This window comes from Cygnus atratus, chromosome 5, assembly GCF_013377495.2.
Source record: "Cygnus atratus isolate AKBS03 ecotype Queensland, Australia chromosome 5, CAtr_DNAZoo_HiC_assembly, whole genome shotgun sequence".
Lineage (NCBI taxonomy): Eukaryota > Metazoa > Chordata > Aves > Anseriformes > Anatidae > Cygnus > Cygnus atratus.
This window is the reverse complement of record NC_066366.1, coordinates 16,774,275-16,793,269: the sequence shown is the minus strand read 5'-3', so window position 1 is coordinate 16,793,269 and position 18,995 is coordinate 16,774,275. Positions and strand designations below refer to the sequence as shown.

The 18,995-nt window shown below is 41.7% G+C and overlaps 1 protein-coding gene across 1 annotated transcript in view; it reads right to left on the bottom strand.

Moving 5' to 3' along the window:
- ABTB2 (ankyrin repeat and BTB domain containing 2) overlaps nucleotides 1–17,350 on the bottom strand; it is a 141,498-nt gene extending 124,148 nt beyond the window's left edge. The window contains exon 1 of the mRNA XM_035552048.2: nucleotides 16,223–17,350. Coding sequence (XP_035407941.1) covers nucleotides 16,223–17,084 — 862 coding nt within the window. The 5' untranslated portion in view covers nucleotides 17,085–17,350. The remainder of the gene's footprint in view (nucleotides 1–16,222) is intronic.
- Nucleotides 17,351–18,995: the final 1,645 nt, after the last annotated feature.

Here is an 18,995-nt window from a genome sequence, read left to right as displayed (position 1 = left end):
CTGTCAAGGCAGCTTAAGTTGAAGAGTTGTACACTAATCTTTAGGCGTATCAGAACCGTTGCAAACAGTACAGTTAATTTACCTGTAGGTTATTGTGTTTAATGTCTCAATCACATATAAGAAAACTGTTTGTTGTCCAAAGCAAGTCACCCCAGTACTCCCTGTTTCAACCTACAGTTCAAAGAAAATGCATTCATAATTCTGACTCTATGATCTATCCAGATGCCTTACTTGGGATTCAATTCAGCCAAACTCAGCTATTATCATCAATCCTGCTTTATTTTAGCAGGCCAAAATTTAAACTACAGCTGTAGCTATCTGAAATAGCAGACCATCAGGGCTGTGTTCCAGAACTCTCTTTTTCCTCTACAGTAAATGCCAACGAAGTGGTCACACAGAATTAAGAGTAACTGTGACACCGACTGTTCAGGGTTGTAAGAAGGCAATAGTGGAATTAGGCTAGATTCATGCCAGAGGTCAGAGACATACAGCCTGCTAAAGAGAAATGTCATGTCACTCACGGAATATAACAACTCAGACAAATTTGGAAGACTCTGTAGAATAAACAACGTAATAAACTTGCTTTTGCAAATGAGGCTCTGTATCTCCTTTCATGATCTGTTTGGACTCTAGATAAATTCATGTTGACCAATCTTTTCAAAACACCAGTAATAAAATTTCAATATCCACTTTTTGTGCAGAAAGCTGTACACAAAGAATTCATCAACACCTCTGAATACTAAATGATGAAAAGTGGATTAAACGTTGTTTTCCTTTGAAGCGTCTACTCTTACCTTCATCTGGCAACTACTTCAAATCTTTACTCATAATCAAGTTTCACATAGAGGCTGTAACATCCTTGTTTTATTGGCAGACATTACACACTATTCTCCTACTAACTGATTTTCCTGTGTTCTTTTTTCCAAGAATATGAAATTGCCATTAAAAAAAGTAGTTTCAGATGAAAAGCTCTTTTCTTCTCCTTTAGCGATTTATAACGTAGAAGAAATGTTTCAGAATAATACCAAGTGACTACTCAGACCCCAACATTGTCAGAATTGTACCAGAAACATTAAACAAGCTCTAAAATGGTCACATTGTATATTATTATAACATCCTCCCCTTCTCTTCAAAACAGCATTTCTCCAAGGCAGGCCTGAGACACAGGAGAACTTAGCAGCCAAAACATTTTCCTGACCTAGTGTCCACTTTGTGAAAATATACTGAAGTGTGTATTACCCAGACTCCAGCACGAAACACTCGTATATATTTCCATCTGAAGCTATGTAGGGAGCTTTAATCCAACCTCTTTTTTTTTTTTTTTTTTACGAATTGAAATGTGAGGTCCACAGCCTCAAATTCACGCTAAACTGCTTCTCAAGTACACCATCATGAAATGTGACCTTACAATGTCACCTTAGGTACTAGAAAGCTTTTGTTCAAACGCAGTCTGTAATGATAGACAAGAGTACTGAAGAATTTATGAAGCAAGATTAATAAAATCACGTCAGTATCATGTATTAGAAACTACTCACACAGGAGAGTCTTGTTTGACTACTTCTACAACTACAACTGTTGAACATAAGCATCATCCACTATCTCCTTTGGTTCCACTTTTATCTAACAAGATAAAAAGGTATGATTACGACTGGTAATTTTTGGAAAACTGGCCGTATGTTCCCAAATATCTTACATTGAAGACTGCTGTACTTTTAGGACGTTAAGGAGTTTTCTTTCTCTTCCCTCCACATGTACTGCACATACAGAAGAACTATCTGATAATATAAATAAAACCAACATCGTCCACTGAATCTTGCCTCATACAGTTGTTCATGCTAAGCATGCAGCATGACAAACTGATCAGGAGAAATGAGATTTGCTATGTATTTGAAATGCTGCTACATGGCTAAAAAGTTTTTAAAAAAATGAGATTCACATAAGAACAATACTTAACTAAGACCCTGGATACTTCGGAGATACAGCGATGCTCTGTGCTACTCCTCATCTATGTTGTCCTGTGCTTCCTGGCCAGGAGGGCTCCGAGCTTCCTCCATCATGTGCTCCACACTTGGTGTGGCCAAAGGCCTGACCACAGCTCCATGCAGGCAGTCTCTGGCAGCACTCATGTAAAAGCTTTTTGCTGCACACTGCAGCAGCTCACAGCATCAAGGCGGAGGACTAGATTTGTATAACCACTAGATGAGGAAACCTGGGCTGCTTGGGGAGTCAGTAGTGAGACAGACAGCATTAAAGAGTGATTCAGCTCTGCTAACCTAACACCTCCTGTGCCCCCGTCTCTTCACAAACCACATGTGGGGGGCTGCTCTTTTGTCTGATGTGCAGAGACAAAACTCTGTGTGGTTACTTCACATACGTTGGGGGCCTGATTCTCCACTGCTTTACACTTTCAGGCCAATGTGGCCAATTAAGTGCAGCTTGAATCAGGCCTCTCATATAAATGGATCATTTGAAATTATACACATTACTTTACATGGAAAAAATTCAAGCTTTCAAAAATAAGCATATAAAACATAAAAAGACATTTGAAGTACGCACGCGCGCACACACACAAGCCAGTTTTACTTTGCACTGCCTGTTCAGTAGAACAGATAGCCTGTTCTCTGACTCTCTTAACTACAAACCTTATACTGGCTGTGTATATTTTGGACCCTTTCCCATCCTACCATGATTTCCTGTCTGAGTCTGCAGCCCATGGCAACAGCAGAAAATTGGAGTACAGGCTTTGCAGATGGTGGTAGGCCAAACGCCCTGTGCCAATTTAGTATCTTCTTCCATAACATATGTGTTATCTAAGTCTTGGCTATAGGGAAGGGTTACCTTCCGGCTAATAAATTATATTTATTTTGATTTATAAATTCTGCTTGCTTTAGGGAAGTTCTGGTCTCTTGCAGTACGCATAAAAAAAAGAAAAACAAACAAAAAATGCCACAATCACACAGCCTTATGTATACATCATCATACTATAAAAGGAGAATGATATTCTGAACTGCTGTCAAGGAATAATAAAATCCTTGGTTTTATGACTCCATTCCAGCAGGTGACAGGTCACTGGGACTGTTTAAAACCAAAGAATAGTAGTCCCCTCCCCAGATCTACTGATGTGCATCACACACACCATCCCGCAGAATAACCTATGACGAGAACCGCAATTCCACGTCGGCAACAGAACTATGAGAGCCAAGATTATATGCACAGGGAAAAGGTGCCAGAAACAACTCCAGAGTTGCTTTCCATCAGGAAATCCAGCGTTAACATGAATCTTCCGTGAGTGGCTTTCATAAAAGACTGCATCAGGCATTGCCTTGCCCTGACAGAATGGGTTGCAGGGGGGCATGGAAAACCACACATGCTTTTCAAGGCGTAGTATTAAACAAGCACACACCACTGCAGTCACCTGCTCACTGGTGCATCCACAGAACTACTTCAGCATACAGATGCTTTAAATCCCACTGGCCCCCGGCATGGAACGAAGTATTACCCATGACGACCATCAAAGCTGCTCTCACTTTGAGGTGTAAAGCCCTGCAATTTTCACTAAAACAAAGCTACCTCAGACAGACACGTGGCCTGAATCCAAGTGATTTCAGCGGAAGATCCCAGACAAACACACCTAGGAAACAATCCACTCTTTTGTGATGCACAAAATCATACCTTAACTATTGTAATAAATCACAGACTAAAATCACTGGGCCACTTCCACATTCCATAATGAAAGTATCTGGTTTCACAGCACTGGTAAACAAACACAGTACTGTGATTCAGCCTTTACACTGCATCCTTCCATCAAGCCTCTTACCCATTTCCTTGACATCTTGCTTTTCTCTTCTTCTACTTACGCCACAATAGGTAGAACCATTATTCAGAAGCAAGTCATTCACAAAACTGCCTTCTGGGAGAAAATGCAAGGTCCTCAGCATCTTTCCAAATGTATGTTTTTCCTCAGTAGAAGTTGGATTTATTTTTTCAAAAAGACAGAGAGATAAACACAACTTGTAAAGAAGAATAAAGAGTAGATGCTCCAGAACTTCCACCATGCAGCACAGTGCTCAGCACTGCCGAGCTCGACACCCTTCACGTCCACATTACGTTCTCTCAGCTGACCTGTGGAAGCTCAGAGGAACACAACATTTTCAGCTTCCCAACATCCCCCACAGTAACTGCACTGAGCAAACACAGAACAGCAACCAAATCAATCGTCCTTCCTTTTTCCTTCTACTCATGCACTTACAGCCCAGGAAACAAACAGCTCACTTTGTCATAACATGGTTATAGCCAAAAGTGTGACTATGCACACTGACAAGAGATTTAGGAGAGTATGTTTGGAGTCCTGTTTTTGAGTCAGTTGTGCAATGAACAAGGTAACTATGTCTGTGCCAAATGCTCAGACTGGAAATTCCCTGCATTTTCTACACAGTGGAAGTCATAGCAAGATCAAATAGATAAACCTAAATTATCAATCAAATGTGAATTTATGGGGCTTTAAGAGAAATCTAGCTCATTTTTTTCTTAACATCTCAATTCATTATCACGAGTAACACGAATTTGATTTATCACGTATTGAGTATTCACTACTGAAGTCAAAAGAAGCATGAAACTTCTTGATGAATAACACATTTTAAACTTTTTTTTCCTTATTGCAGATGTACTGCTACTGCCTCAAGAGAAGAAAAACCCCAATAATAGTGGGGGAAAATGAGTAGTGTTTGCTATTCTAGATACTGATCAAAGACTCATTAAAGCTAACCAAAACAATTCCTTTCCCTCCTGCAAGATTAAACTTGAAGGTAAGCAGCATTTCTCATAGAGATGCTGAGCTTGCTTTCAGTAGCAGTTCTTCGTGAGCAATTCTGACAATTTTCCTACTTGCTGATCTTACTTTCACCACTCTCAAGTATCATATCAGTTCAGACAAAACTGATAAAGCAATACTCACTAAAGCCAAAGTTTCCACGTGTACTGTCAGAGTATAAGAGAACTTTGCATAACACTTCTTGAAAAAATAAAATCCATAAACACATAGACGAGCTTTAGATGTCTTCATATACTGACAGTAGAAGGAAATGGTTTATTAAAAACAACTAATAAAAATGTGTCAGTTGCTTACTATTATAGCTTTCCATCTTCTTCCCCCCACGCTAAACTGAACAATCACTTTAGTGAAAGTATCCAAAGCCACCTTATCAATTTGAAATAAAAACATAAAAGTATTAGAATGCATACTAAGAGCAGAGCAAAACTGTATCTGTTCAACTCTGGAGAGATTTTTATGATCCTTATGCTGACAGCTTTGTTTAGTCTAAGCTGAGCACAAAAATGGTGTGTGTGTGGAAAAGAAAAAAGGGGAAAGATAACATTCAAAACTAAAAAGCCAAAATTTTGTACGCAATTAACCAGACATTATATCCACCCCCAAAAAGGAAATACATTTTGTTACATAGCATCTCTTATATTATTACAACATAAACACACATCCTTAATGTTTTGCTTAGACCTGGGGTATTGCATGTGGTAACACATGTATTACTCACACAATTTTCCGAAATCTGGAGTAACTATGGCAGCAATACACCATACAGGCTTCCGCATAGTATCAAGAGCAAGTTACTTAGACTGGAATAACATTTTGAGAAAGCATTAAGGAGTTCCAAATTGATTTCAGTGAAAGTCAGGCTCACGTGTAACAAAAAGACACCTCTGAAGACAGCACTCCAATGTAATGGCACACAGGCAGGTGCTCTCTGCCTGCCCGCCTGCGTGCATACATAGGCAGAAACACCACACCTCCTCACAAGCCTCAGAAGCGTGCCACTTCCCAACACCACCTCCTCGCCCAGCAGGGATGGCTGAGACAGGCACTATTTCAAGTGGAAGAGAGAGGTCAATAAATGCTGCAGGACTGTCAGCAGATCATGCAAGTGGAATCAAGGCTAAAGATGAGTGACCTGTTCAAAAGCAACTAGAAAACTGTTATTTTGCTTTAATCTACTAGTTTTGACATCAGTCTGAACTGCATGGCATATTGGATAGTCATCTAACTAAAACAAACAAGAAATCAATTTATAATAAATTCTATTAGAACAACAACAAAAAGCAAAATAGTTTGAAGAAAGAATAAGAGACAAAACTGGCCACCTTCCCTGCTTTAGCAGTTTCACAATATTCAGTTCTTGGCTGTCAGCTGAAAGAGTAATGTGCTTTATTCAACAACAATAAAATGTAAATATTAGAAGAAAATCTATTCACTGTCATCTTGGACTTGAACAGAAAAAAAAAGAAAAAGCCACACACCAAAAAAAAAGAACTTATAGAGGGCCAAGAAAATAATAATTAGGTCTCTGTTTAGTTTTTTAATGTAGAAAAAGTTCCAGCATAAACACACGGTCATATTTTCTTCTTTATTTTTCAGGTCCCAGTCAACAGTCTGCAGATTGGGCTAGAAATGAAAGTAACACAAGTATCCAACATGGGCTGCAGTATTATAAACACTGAAGAAAGGGACAAGCAGATTATGTCTTCCATAGTGTTCCTTCCCTCTCATCCCTGAAATATCATAAACAACATTTACTTTGATCTTACATAACCCCCTAGCAAACTCACCAGTTGTTACAAGTCTACATGCATGAAATGAAAAGCTGGTCTAAAAGGTTTAGTTGGCTCCAGTCCTTACTTTCTAGCCCATTATTATATCACAGACACTCTTAATCATCTCAAGCATTTTGGTAGCACTACAGGAGACCTACAGCAATGACTTAAGCAAAACCATGGAAAAAACGGGGAAAATTTGCTTATGTCAAGAATTTTCATTTTTTTGGACAGGAGAGACAAATGCAGTCTCCTGATAGGCTGTGACACTACAATGTTACAAAAAGTATCCCTTCAAAACATCTCTAGCTGCCCCCTAAAACAAACAAACAAACCATCACCACCAACAGGGCTTAGCCATCAATTTCACTTTCACGACCCCCCCCCCCCCCCCTCAGAAAGCCTGGCAAATAGCTGATTTGTTACTTGTGCGTAAGATGTGCAAAGAAGTTGAGCTACACAGTCTCAGGGTAAGAAAGCATAGTTTGCAGAAAGGAAAACCTGCCATGAAATCTCTGACTGACGTACACTGACCCAAGATGATTCAGTTGCTTTCCTTTTTACTGTCCCTATCATTCCACGACCTGACACGTCATTATACAAATGAACGAAAAATCTTGCTGCATTCTCCAGAAACTGGTGTTTCACTCAATTCAGACATGAAGCAGGTTAAGTAAGCCGGTGAACATCAAACAAGTTTTAAGAAATGGTTTAGGTGTACTATTAGGACAACCAGAACAAGATGGACAAGCACTCAGGCTTACAACTAATCTATGAGTTGTCTGGGTTAAATGCATACACAGAACACCAGACAGTATTCGTTTACTCAATGGCAAGTTAAATACATTCACAACAATCCACATGACCTGATGTAATTATTCTTGTGGGTCACAGCCCACAACCTGGGCTTTGCTGAGCATCCACTTCAGAGAAACGTTTCATGTTAAAACTGTAACAATGACCAACCCAAACAAGTGCCTCCTAGAGGACCACCAGAAAAGCCATCAGCCAGACTATAGTTCATGAAATCACTTAATTAAATAATAGGTTTCAAGCAAATGAGGAAGGAAGTTTACAATTCTGAGGGACTTTCATTTGCAAGTAACATATAAGCAAGCAGCTTTTAATAGACAAGGACTTAATAGCTCACAGTTCCACTTAACTTGTATTTAAAGGACTGATCCTTAGTTTCCAGTCCTAAAGACAATAGCAGTTACAGCACATCCTTCCCTCAGAAGCTACTTTCAAACTACTAATTCCATCCCACGTATTCCATGCTCACAGAAGCTGCAACAACCACCCTAGCAGGCTGCAGCCAGGTATAATGCAGGCAGACACTTTAATTACATGGTGACACCCCTCAGCCGTGCCCTGCCCATAGCTGGCCTGTCCCAGTGCTGGTCTCTCCTCTCTCCAGTTGCCAAGCATACCAAACCATACCCGCTGAAGCCAAACACTTCCTGAGCACTCGAATGAGATCACAATCCCAGCTTTATTTGTGACCTAAGACAGAAGGCAAGTCTGGATGCGTCTGGGTGAAAGGAACAAACCTTAACTTTGTCTATCAGCATTTGTGTGTCTTTTCCTCTCTCTATTGGTGCTTTCTCTTGATAAGGCCTGCACTAGCAACAACAAGACTTCATTTAAGAGGCTTCCCTCACTCACAAATGCACTACTTAGTCCTTAAATTGACAGAGATGCTCCAAACAATGTCTAGCAGTATTTTTTTTTAAGCTCTTGTTCTCTAAGGGAAGGAATCAGAGTTCTGTTGAAATATTTGTCCCAATTTATAAATTAAGAAATTATGAAGTCACCATAGTACTGGTTTTCTGTCATGTTGGATATTTACATGTCAATGTCATGTTGGATATTTACATGTTCAAAACAACTTGGAAGTTAATCCCATTAAAACAGGAGCATCAGAAATGATTGCTTTGATTTCATCTATCACCCTGTGTTCTCATGGCTCAGAGAGAGCAAATGAACATTTTCTTATGTGGACTACTTGTGGAGTTGACCTTACTACATGAGGTATTTTACCCTCAATGTCCAGAGGGTAAGATTGCAAAGCTAGAGACTCCTGAGCCTGTAACGATGCGAAGATGTTTACAAATAAATAACAACCACATATATTGACTTGAAAAGCTTAGCATTTACTAAATGAGAGCTAAAATGTAAGCAAAAGAAAGAACTACTTTGACCTTGTTTCCAAACATTCAAGAGAATAAAGGCTGCTGAGGGATTTGCTGGACACAGTGTAGCTAGTGGATTCATTGTATTTAAAAACCTCTTTTTCCCTTTTAAGTTCTGCTGGCACAACAGACAAATTGCTCAAGATAAGCACCTGTTGATTTTATATTTTATATTAAGGACAACACAGCAACTCAGTGAACATTAATATTTCCTTTGGCCTTATTTTTCCATTTTCTTACATTGCAGTAAGATGAATTACTTTTAACAATGAACTTAAAGTTCAACATTAAGATCTTGGGTTTAAGCTTCCAAGTGCAAACAAGCACTTCTGAGCTTCCTTTCTTTCTGAAGTTCCTTCAGTCCTAAGCACATGCCCCCCTGCAACCTGGTAATTGCATAAGTGAACATCACAATCTATTGTAGGCAGCTAGGCAAGTATTTTCAGAACTTTACTTTTTGCATTTTGTATAACCCAAGGCTTTATGAGCTTAAACATCTGCCTTTCAGTGTTGTATACCCATGCACTGCACGGGTAACGCCAGTTTAGTGAAAGGGACAGAAAAATGAAACAGATAAGGCGGGAAGCTCTAAATGGACAACCACCTAGACTAATTGAATCATACTAGGCACAGGAGCAGAAATAAGTTATTAGAACACAAAAGTGTTACAGCAACACTAATACCCAAACAACATTTTTCAGTGTAAAAAGATTGCTCACCTCAAGACCATTAAAACGATTTATTAAAAACTCACTCTCTCCCTGTGCTACAACTGAAATTAAGTTTGGTAAAACCCCAAACTAGGTAGGATTAAGATTTCTGAATAATATATATAACAACTATATACTGGGCGAGTGCTTATCTCCTCAAGAAAGAGGAAGAAATTTGTAATGATGAAAGTCAATTAGGGAAGTTCACAGGCAATCATCAGCTCTCTCTGGATTAGCTGAGCTTAGGCTTCAGATTGCATGAGAAATCATATTGTGTGTATATATATGTATATATAAAATAAAAATAAAACAACAACAGCAAAACAAAACATCATTCTAGTGGCATGGCTGAGGAAGCATAGCAGACTATGCTGTGAGACTTTCTAGACAGGAGACAAGACAATTTAATTTAAATTAAATTATTCCAATAACAGAAGATATGTAGATCAACTACACAATATTTTACGATTGAGAAAATGAGCACTCAAAGCTCATTCCTCATTTCTGCAGACAGAAAAATGCAAGAGCACACTAAATATTGCACAGGCATTCACTGCTAAACCTTGAGTTAAAGCAATTTGGTTTTTCATTTGAAATGAAAAACCAAAACCCTGTTGTAACTTCAGGTTTCACATACCAAGGGAAAAAAAAATCAGTCTTAGTCTCAAAGGCAGTTCAAACTCCTGGCTTTTGCGGCAACTCAAACAGCAACAGACTTCAGCCTGAACACTGCAGGGAACAGACTTTTTTCTCCAGAAGTTTCTTCTGCACAGACCTGGCTACCCAGTTTCACAGGGATATGCTAGCACCAACACTGATTCCACTTGAAATCTAAACATCTGCATTTGCTAGTAGTAGTTACACACTGAGGGAGTTTCAACACTTGGTCTTCAACCAACTGAATTGAAAGCACCCAAATCTTATTGCCATGGTGTAGTATCAGCAATTTGAAGGATTAATTTGAGGCAGCATTACTACATTGTCTGTTTCACTAAATGAAAAATACGTACATATATATAAACCCACTATAAAGAAAGAAATAACAGGCATTTTAGCTCTACTTTATCTCCCCCTCAACATAAGCAAGATGTGTATTTGCAGATGTTTGTATTTTTAATTGTGCATCCAGTAGTTTGCATTTGTAGGAGATGAAAGCATGCATATACAAGTACCAACAGTCAGGCTTAGAGAATTTGTCCCTGTGGGTTTGTGGATCCAAACCCAGGGTCTTGAATACGCAGGATTAGAAGCACACAAGGTATGCTGGAGGTACATTTGTACAGAGGCGAATGACACTGCAATTCAAATAAGATTGTAGCTACAACCAGCTCATCTGCACAGAAACACGCACATAGGTCTCTCATGTTCCTGCCCCGGGACCCCAGTGAGCAACATGCACGAGGCGAGCAGAGCGCGGCGCACTCAGCCAGACCCAGTAAGCAAAAGCGAGACAGTGGGGACAGCGCATCAGACGTGCTACATGCAGGCTAAAGAGTGAGCAGCCATTTCAGAATCGTAGAACCAGCTAGGTTGGAAAAGACCTTCAAGATCACCAAGTCCAACCATCAGCCCCACCTACCAAGACCCATCACTAAACCATGCCCCTTAGTGCCACCTGCACATGTCTCTTAAATACCTCCAGGGATGGGGACTCCACCACTTCCCTGGGCAGCCCGTTCCAATGCTTGATCATCCTCTCTGTGAAGAAATTCTTCCTGATATCCCATCTAAACCACCCCAGCATAACTTGAGACTGTTTCCTCTCATCCTATCACTTGTCACCTTTTCTCTAGGCTTCTAGATTTTCAGCCACTGTGCTGTCAGGTCTGCCAGATGGCCAGAAACCTAAAGGACGCTTTCCTGTCTGTACCAGAGGAGAGATTGAAGGCTTTTTATCCCTCCCGCACCTGAGCTCACCCCCCATGCAATCAGGGGGGCTACAGGAGAGCATCCCAGTCCAAAGCCATTTAATTTATTCATGGTAGCACGGGCAGGAAAGGTCCCCAGCCCACTGGAAGCTTTCATCCAGTGCACCGTTAACCGTTAACAGAAAATTGCTTAGCCTGCCAGTAGGTGCAAATGAGTTCCCGTCCCCAATCTACTAAGCACACTGAGCAGGTATTAGGGGAGGCCAGAGCAGAGATTAGACACAGCTGTGTGATTCACAGCTATAACCAAGCAGCTTCAAACCACTGCTTAAGATGTATGCATTTCTGTTGAACCCTGATATGACACAGAAGAGGTGATTTTTTAAACGATTAGCACACAACCTGAGGTACAGCTATAGTAACCTTGTATTTCTACTCAGCTTAGCTTATTGATTGCATTTGCAGCTCTCCACCCCCAAAATGCACCTTCCCAACATGCAGTTTTTCTGAGTAATTGTGAAGCTGATACCTTATTAAAATTGATGAGGCTCTTTATGAGCACATCACTTTGTTCAGTTCAGATAACAAAAGGGACATTTATTGAAGAGTCAATGATTTATTTATTTTTTCAGTGCTGGATTTTGGTACAGTACCATGAGTACACTGAAATAAAAGTTATTTCAGACCAGTTAGATCACTCTAAGAAGTAATTGTTAAGAATGGCATAACCCCCACCCACCCCCAAAGTTAAAATCAGCTATAATTTTTAAGATATATTAGTGCAGTAAGAAATATAAAAGAAAATCATGTTAGTCAGATACTAAGCCCAAAGTCAACCCCCACACTTGATACTTGGTAGACTGTTCCATGGTGTTGAGTATCACAGAGAGTAGAGGACTCATCCCTGGACTAATTCTAACATGTCCAAATCAGTTTTCTTCCTGTGAGGAAAGGTTATACATTTTCACCCCTCTGCCCCCTTTCTAAGAAAAATGTCTCAAGACACACATAGAGCTTATTTCAGACTCAGTTTCTACTGCTCATTGGCTGAGCAATCAACAGCCTAGTTTGTTGATTAGTTTATCCACAGAGACTTACAAGTGTTTCAGCTAAGAGGTATGTGAAGAAACAGCATTATTGAGTTAAATCCCCCCCCCTTTTTTTTTCCCAAGCAACATCTGTCAACACTTATATCCACAGAACATCGGGATGTGTTGATGCATTAAATAGCACAGCAGGTGTATTGGCAGTCACAGTAGTGTTCGGCAATAACCAGAGAGTTCAGTACAACTTAAGTGCTGTAGTTAATAGGGCAGTAATATCAAAACGCATTTGAAGTGTTGACAGTTCAGGTTCTAATGAACCGTGCATCAGTCAAATATAGGAACATCAAGTCGAAGAATCACATTTCCTAGGTAAGTTCATATTTCTCCTCATCTCGCAACAAACGTTTTAAATGAGTAAACTCTGATATTCCAAATTAAAACATGTCAAAATCCCTGTGAAACTACCGGTTGCGTTCTCTACTTTTGCTTTACCAAGGCATGTCATACATCCCCACCTAATTTAAAATAGAAAATAAAATATATATTCCAAGTTACATGGCTTTTTTTTTTTTTTTTTTAATATTCCAGTTGCTATGTTGTTCAGTAGCTGCTTATCATTTTTGTTGCTTTTAAAGATGTTTCATTTTCTTTTCAACTTCCATTGCATTATTTTTGCAACATGTCACCCAGACTCTGTCTGAAAAGACTTAGCCCTTGGAGGTGTCCATATACCCAGAGAGCCTCGCAGACCTCCTTATGGCCACAGGCTCAGATGGCATTCCTCCTTCCAAGGCAGAGATTGAGTCTCAGGCACGAAGTCAAAACTCATATCAACAGCAGAAAGTACCTCAGAGGCGCTACAAATATTTGATTAAAGAACAGCTTCACAGAAAGAGTAAAATAAATAAACAAACCACAGATTATTTATCTAAAAATAAAAATAAAATCCCCCTTAAGCATTTACAGAGTTTTAAGCTTTACTCTTGACACACCAGGTGTTAATTAGAACATGTTTGTTATAATAAATATTAAGCTTTCAGCCTCCAAAGTCGTTAAGAATAGTGACTGGACTACTTTATTTGATGGGAGATTAATCACAGAAGGAATCCAGGTCTAAATCTCAGTCTCTTGGGAATTTACAAAGATTTATCTATTTACTTACTGTTTCTTAGACTCCAAGGAAGCATGCTACCCTGATCTAATAATGAAAATTGTATTTGATAGATCTTAATGCCAGAAAGGTCCATTATAATAATCCAACACAATCTTCTGCGCAGTACACTGCCAAGGATTTCATCCAGAGACTGCAGTGCTTGACCGGAGTTGAAACTTAACCTCTAAGAGCTTTTTATCTCTAGCATCAAACTCAGTACTATAAAACAAAACCCAACAAACACGCGCCAAGTTCAGAATTTACAAGTACTCCACTAAAATGTTCTTACTATAAAAAGAAACAAAGATGACAGTAAAGCAATAAAGACTGTTCCTTTTACTGGAACAAAACCAGTTATTTTACCACTAGATCTAACTCAGATTTAAATTAATGTGAAGGACAAAATCATTTGAGAGCACTGTGGAGAACGTGAATACTACTAATTTACAATTCCTATGGGAAGAAAGAATAAAGTTTTTTCAAGCTTTTTGAGCCCATATTGTGGTCTTACAATCACAAGGAAAGCCATTTAGAAGATTCACTGACTTGTGTCAGGTAAAGTAGTAGTGACAGACTGTCACAGGAAATCATAGTATACCTTCATGTGCACTTTATTCGATTTTCAGACTTTAAAAAATGCATTCAATTATTGACAGAATTGATCTGAGAGACAGGAACAATAAAAGAGGCAACAGAAGCCAACCCCTTCTGTGGCCAATGACTGCTTGGTATTACACCACACAAGCGTTATCATAACTGACCATTTGGTGTTTTGAATATTTATAAGCATTTCCCTGCACAGTCACTCGTGTTTCCATTGAACAACAGCTTCCATTCATTCATTGCACTTTTTCCAAGAAAGATCTCTCTTAATAAAAAAATAAAAAAAAAATCAGCAGCTCTGTGAGGGACTGACTCTTCCTCTCCATTTTACACACAGAAACTGTGTGGCAGAAGCACTAAACAGCCAACAGCTTGAGTGCATGCTTCACTTTATAGAGCCACAATATTTTACTCCAGCTTCCATGGATGAGGAACAAGAGAGGGAACAGAGTCCTACTTTTGCACCTGGTGACAAATAGTCCAATGGTACACAAAGGATTATGACAAGTGTATTGGCAGAAGGCGTTCCTTTATAGTCTTGCATCAAAGAGTTTGTAGTTCAAACAGTAGATCTCTGGGTTTGACTTCTGCTGTTACATCTTGTACCAGCACCAAGAGCCCATCGCAGGCTCTTTGCATTTATTTCACATACATTTGGTGATATCATCAAGGGTGCATCAATCATGACAGAGTGCAGGCAGAGCACATAAGAGAGGGTTTACAAGCAGCCATCCTCTTACGCAGTAACCAATGAACCAGGCTGACTCACTGCGGAGACACTGCAGCACTGAGGAGAGTCGCTGCACCTACCCGCTAGTGATGGGAACTGCTGCGGGATTGTCCGGATGGGGGGAACAGCAGGAAGTCAATGCACCTGGCAAGCAGAAGTCAAGGGAGTCAACCCTCGTCTGATTAAGTGTTTCATTAGCAGCATTCACTGAAGGTATCATTCCTGCTTAGAGAAACCCTGCTCCTTTACCTGTCTCTCACTGTGAGATCATCTTTTGAAGAGGACACTTGGTTTTGCACACAGTTAAGCCAGGAAGGTACTCTGCACGGAACACCTGATTCCAGCTCTAAGGCCAGCAAAAGCCATGAAACTGTGTGGTACACAGGGTAGTTTTCAGAAATCACATTCCTCTAAATTTTCCAGGAAAAAAGATATGGTGCTCCTCAGTGTGATGATGAAAAATAAACTGTGCAGCTTCTTAACAGAAACAGCAAGACTTCAGCATTTCAAATTGCTCCTCAGTCTCTTTGGAAGAGGCCAACATTCCTCTATCTGCTTATTTGCTTAACTGCTCAAAAAGTCTGCTTTCTAAACAAATTACAGAGGTAAGTATCTTAATACTATGTTATTCTCATTACTGAGGCACCATTCTACATGCTCACTTTGGCAGGCCAAGCACAAGCTCTCATTTATTACACAAGTGTAATTACAACACAGGTTTCTGCTAAACTAGAAGGAAGTCTAAGTAACATGGAGTTTTAAGGTTTTGCTCAGAAACTCAATTTCACTACCGCAAAGGAAAAAAAGATCTCAATGTTGTTTTCCCTCTCCAGGCTGTACATGGGAATAACATCTTCAAGAGGAAACTGCAAAATTGTCAGTATAACTTATTATGCGCTGGTTGGAGGCCCAAGTAAATTTTGTTTAAAAAACAATCACTGTGTTTTTCTGGAGAGTGGTTTGTAATGCATATTTCTTCTTCTGAGCACAGCGGAGTTGTTCACATGCCAGTTATAGAAGAAACACTCAAAACAGCAGCTGGTAGAAAGTCAGGAGACATCTGTTAAGTCAACAGGGCTAGGGCTTTGGTTTCCCATCACCTCGGCACCTTTTAGAAACTGATACACCTTAAGAAGAAAGCAGTATCATTCCTGTCTGGTGAAGACATCTGCTTTATGCACACACAAACCACTACCAAGACGCAATTCAGGGGAAAAGACAGACAAACAAACAGAAGAACCAAATCCATAAACACCAGCTACTTTACTACAAAGCTTGCTGGTGTGAAGAAGAGCAATCATAAGGGCTGGATCTTACCATTAGCATTTTTCCCACAGATGAGATGCTCGTAGGGTTGCAGCACTCCCCAAAGTTCAGCATCATTGTTGATAACCATCTCCAGGATTTCAGCTGAGATCTCCCCTCCTCCATCAGGGCTCTGACTTGCCAAAACTCTAGCCTTAATCTCTTCCACAAGGTTTTCCATGCAAGCGGTTAAAGAGATGGCTGCGTATTCGTGAATCCTGACCGAGATCCTAGTGTCCACCATCCACCTGAAGAACCTCCCCACAGAGAGGGTGAGGCCACATCTAGCCGATTTGCCCTTCCTCAGTCCATCTCCAGCACTCATGCTGTAGAGGGAGAGAGCCTTGACCGTGGCCAGAACGCAGCTTTCCGACAGCGACCAGCTCTGGATGAGCTTGATGGCACTCTGCACCTCGAACCTGGTGCACTTGGAGTGCATCACACTGAGGCGCTGAGCTTCCCGGGCGATGCGGATCAGGGCGCGCCTCAGTAACTGGGAGAGCCGCCTGACAGCTTCCTGAGAAAAGGGCCTGCTCTTTCCATCTCCCTTTGCTTTTCGGAGTATTTTTCCGATGTCTTCATCGGTCCAGGGGTACTCCTCTAGATCCGGCAGCTTAGGACACTTAGAAAAGATATCTGCAACCTCCGGGTCCTCCGGCAGAACCGTGTTCACTGTATCCCAGCTGTTATTCCTACTGTTCATGGAGCCCGAGTAGTACCACCAGTTGCCTCGGTGCTGAGAAGAGGTGAAGGCTTGGGAGTTGGACTTGGACGAGGAGAGACTAAGGGACCTGCAGGAATCCCCTGCCCCATAACCAGAGTCCAGAGTCAGATCCTCCAGGGTCTTCAGAGTAGAGCTGTATATCCCAGCCATAGGAAAGGCGGGCGAGCCAACCGCCGGCAGCGCGACAAGGTGAGGCTGGAGCAGATCCCTAGCGAGCCGGAGCCGCCTGCCCCCCGGGCGGCCGAGCAGCAGGGCGGGTGGGAGCGGTGCGGGCAGCTACCTCCATGCCGCGGGGGGGCCGCGCCCGGCCATCTTCTGCCCGCGGCGGCGGGGCGCTCGGCGGGACACTCGCGGCGGCTCGGGCTCAACTTCTCCGCCGCCGCTCCGCCGGGCGCCCCGCCCCGCCGCATGCAAATGAGCTGCGCCGAGACGCGCCAATCGGCGGCGCCGGCGGAGCGCGTCTCCGCCAGTCAAAGCCGAGCTGGGCGGCCGCTATGCAAATGGAGCCGGGCGGGCGGGGCGGCGAGGGGACGCGAGGACAGCGGCTGCGGGCTCGCCCCGCTCCTGCTGCTGGTCCCCGCGCCGTGTGGCGGCCCGAGGGGGCTGGAGGCGGCGCGCCGGGCCCGAGCGCTGCCGTTGGGCGGCGTCTGCAGGGCCCCGGCCTGGGACCGCCCGCTGCCGGCGGGCACTGCTCGGCTCCCCGCGGAGCGGCTGCGCGGGGCCAGGGCGCCGCCCGCCGGCAACAGCCTCACGGCACGGCTCGGGCAGGCGCTCCGCTCCCTGCCGGGCAGCTCGAATCGCGTCTTCTCGGGCACCCCCGGCCCACGTGCATTTAAAACTCTGAAATAAATATCTTACAGACACACTCATGGAGCAGATGAAACAGCAATCCCTTCTCACAGCGAGAGACGCTTTCACTTAATGAGAATTTGCAATAGATGAAAGAAAAAGATTGTATTTGCGTACACCTGGGTAAGCAAGCCGACCTAAAGCCCAATGCTTTTGTACATCAGAGGTAGCTGACCGATACTTTGAGCAGACACTGCTGCTGACCACCTATTTGCATCCCCAGTTGGCACTGTACTGGTCCACAGACTTGGCTCCTATTTAGGATACAAGAGATTTCCTAGCTTAAAATCTTAACACCTTACTTTGGTGGGATCTTGTTTTGAATCTTTGTTCTGCAGTATATATGCTTACTGTCAATAAAAATACATCAGAACATCTGTTATACATAAATGAAATTTTTGAAGACACTTAATCTTTTTTTTTTTTCTTTTCCCCCCCATCTGCTGGGTAAGCAGCTTCCATTCATGTTAGAAGCTAAAGTGATTAAAAAGGCATATGAAATTCCAACCAGTTCATCCCCCAAACTGCTTTCTCCACATTGCATCTTCTTTTATCTTTCTTAGATCTAAGCCCAACTATAAGTGAGCTCTGTTTATTCAGGGCTTCTCTGTAAAAAAACATATCCATGTGAAGCATAAGTTGTCTGAAAAATGCCGTACATAATTCTCTACTTAAAGTCATTCCAACTTATCACAAAATCAGAATGCTTCAACACTTCATTTGTGCTCCACTGATAGTTCAAAAATACGTATTTTTTTGACATGGTTCTAATACTCTGTTATTTTACAAATCAAAGCTAACTCTACTATTTTTGCCATATTTTTCAGGCTCAAGCACTGTATAAAAGAGTTTCAAGCCCAGTAAAGACAACACAGCCAGGCAGTACTGATTCAAAGTACACAGTTTTAAGTCTCATGCCTTCAGTGCATTCAATCACTATACTTTTTCTAAAACATTTTCTTTCCACTTTTACACCTGTATTTCACCCTGTATGTTATGTACCGTGGACTACTGTAAACTTAACCTTGACTTTTGGTAGGTTCCCACTCATGTCTGGGCCCATTCAGACCATTGCTGCTAAGGTTGCATTGCTCACTTGCCACACAATGCACTCGTGTCCTGTCCCCCTACATCTTTCCACCATGTCCCCAAACCAAGGGGAATTCCTTGTTCAAACCCTTAGGGTCAGATAGACATCTCCCTTTCACCTCC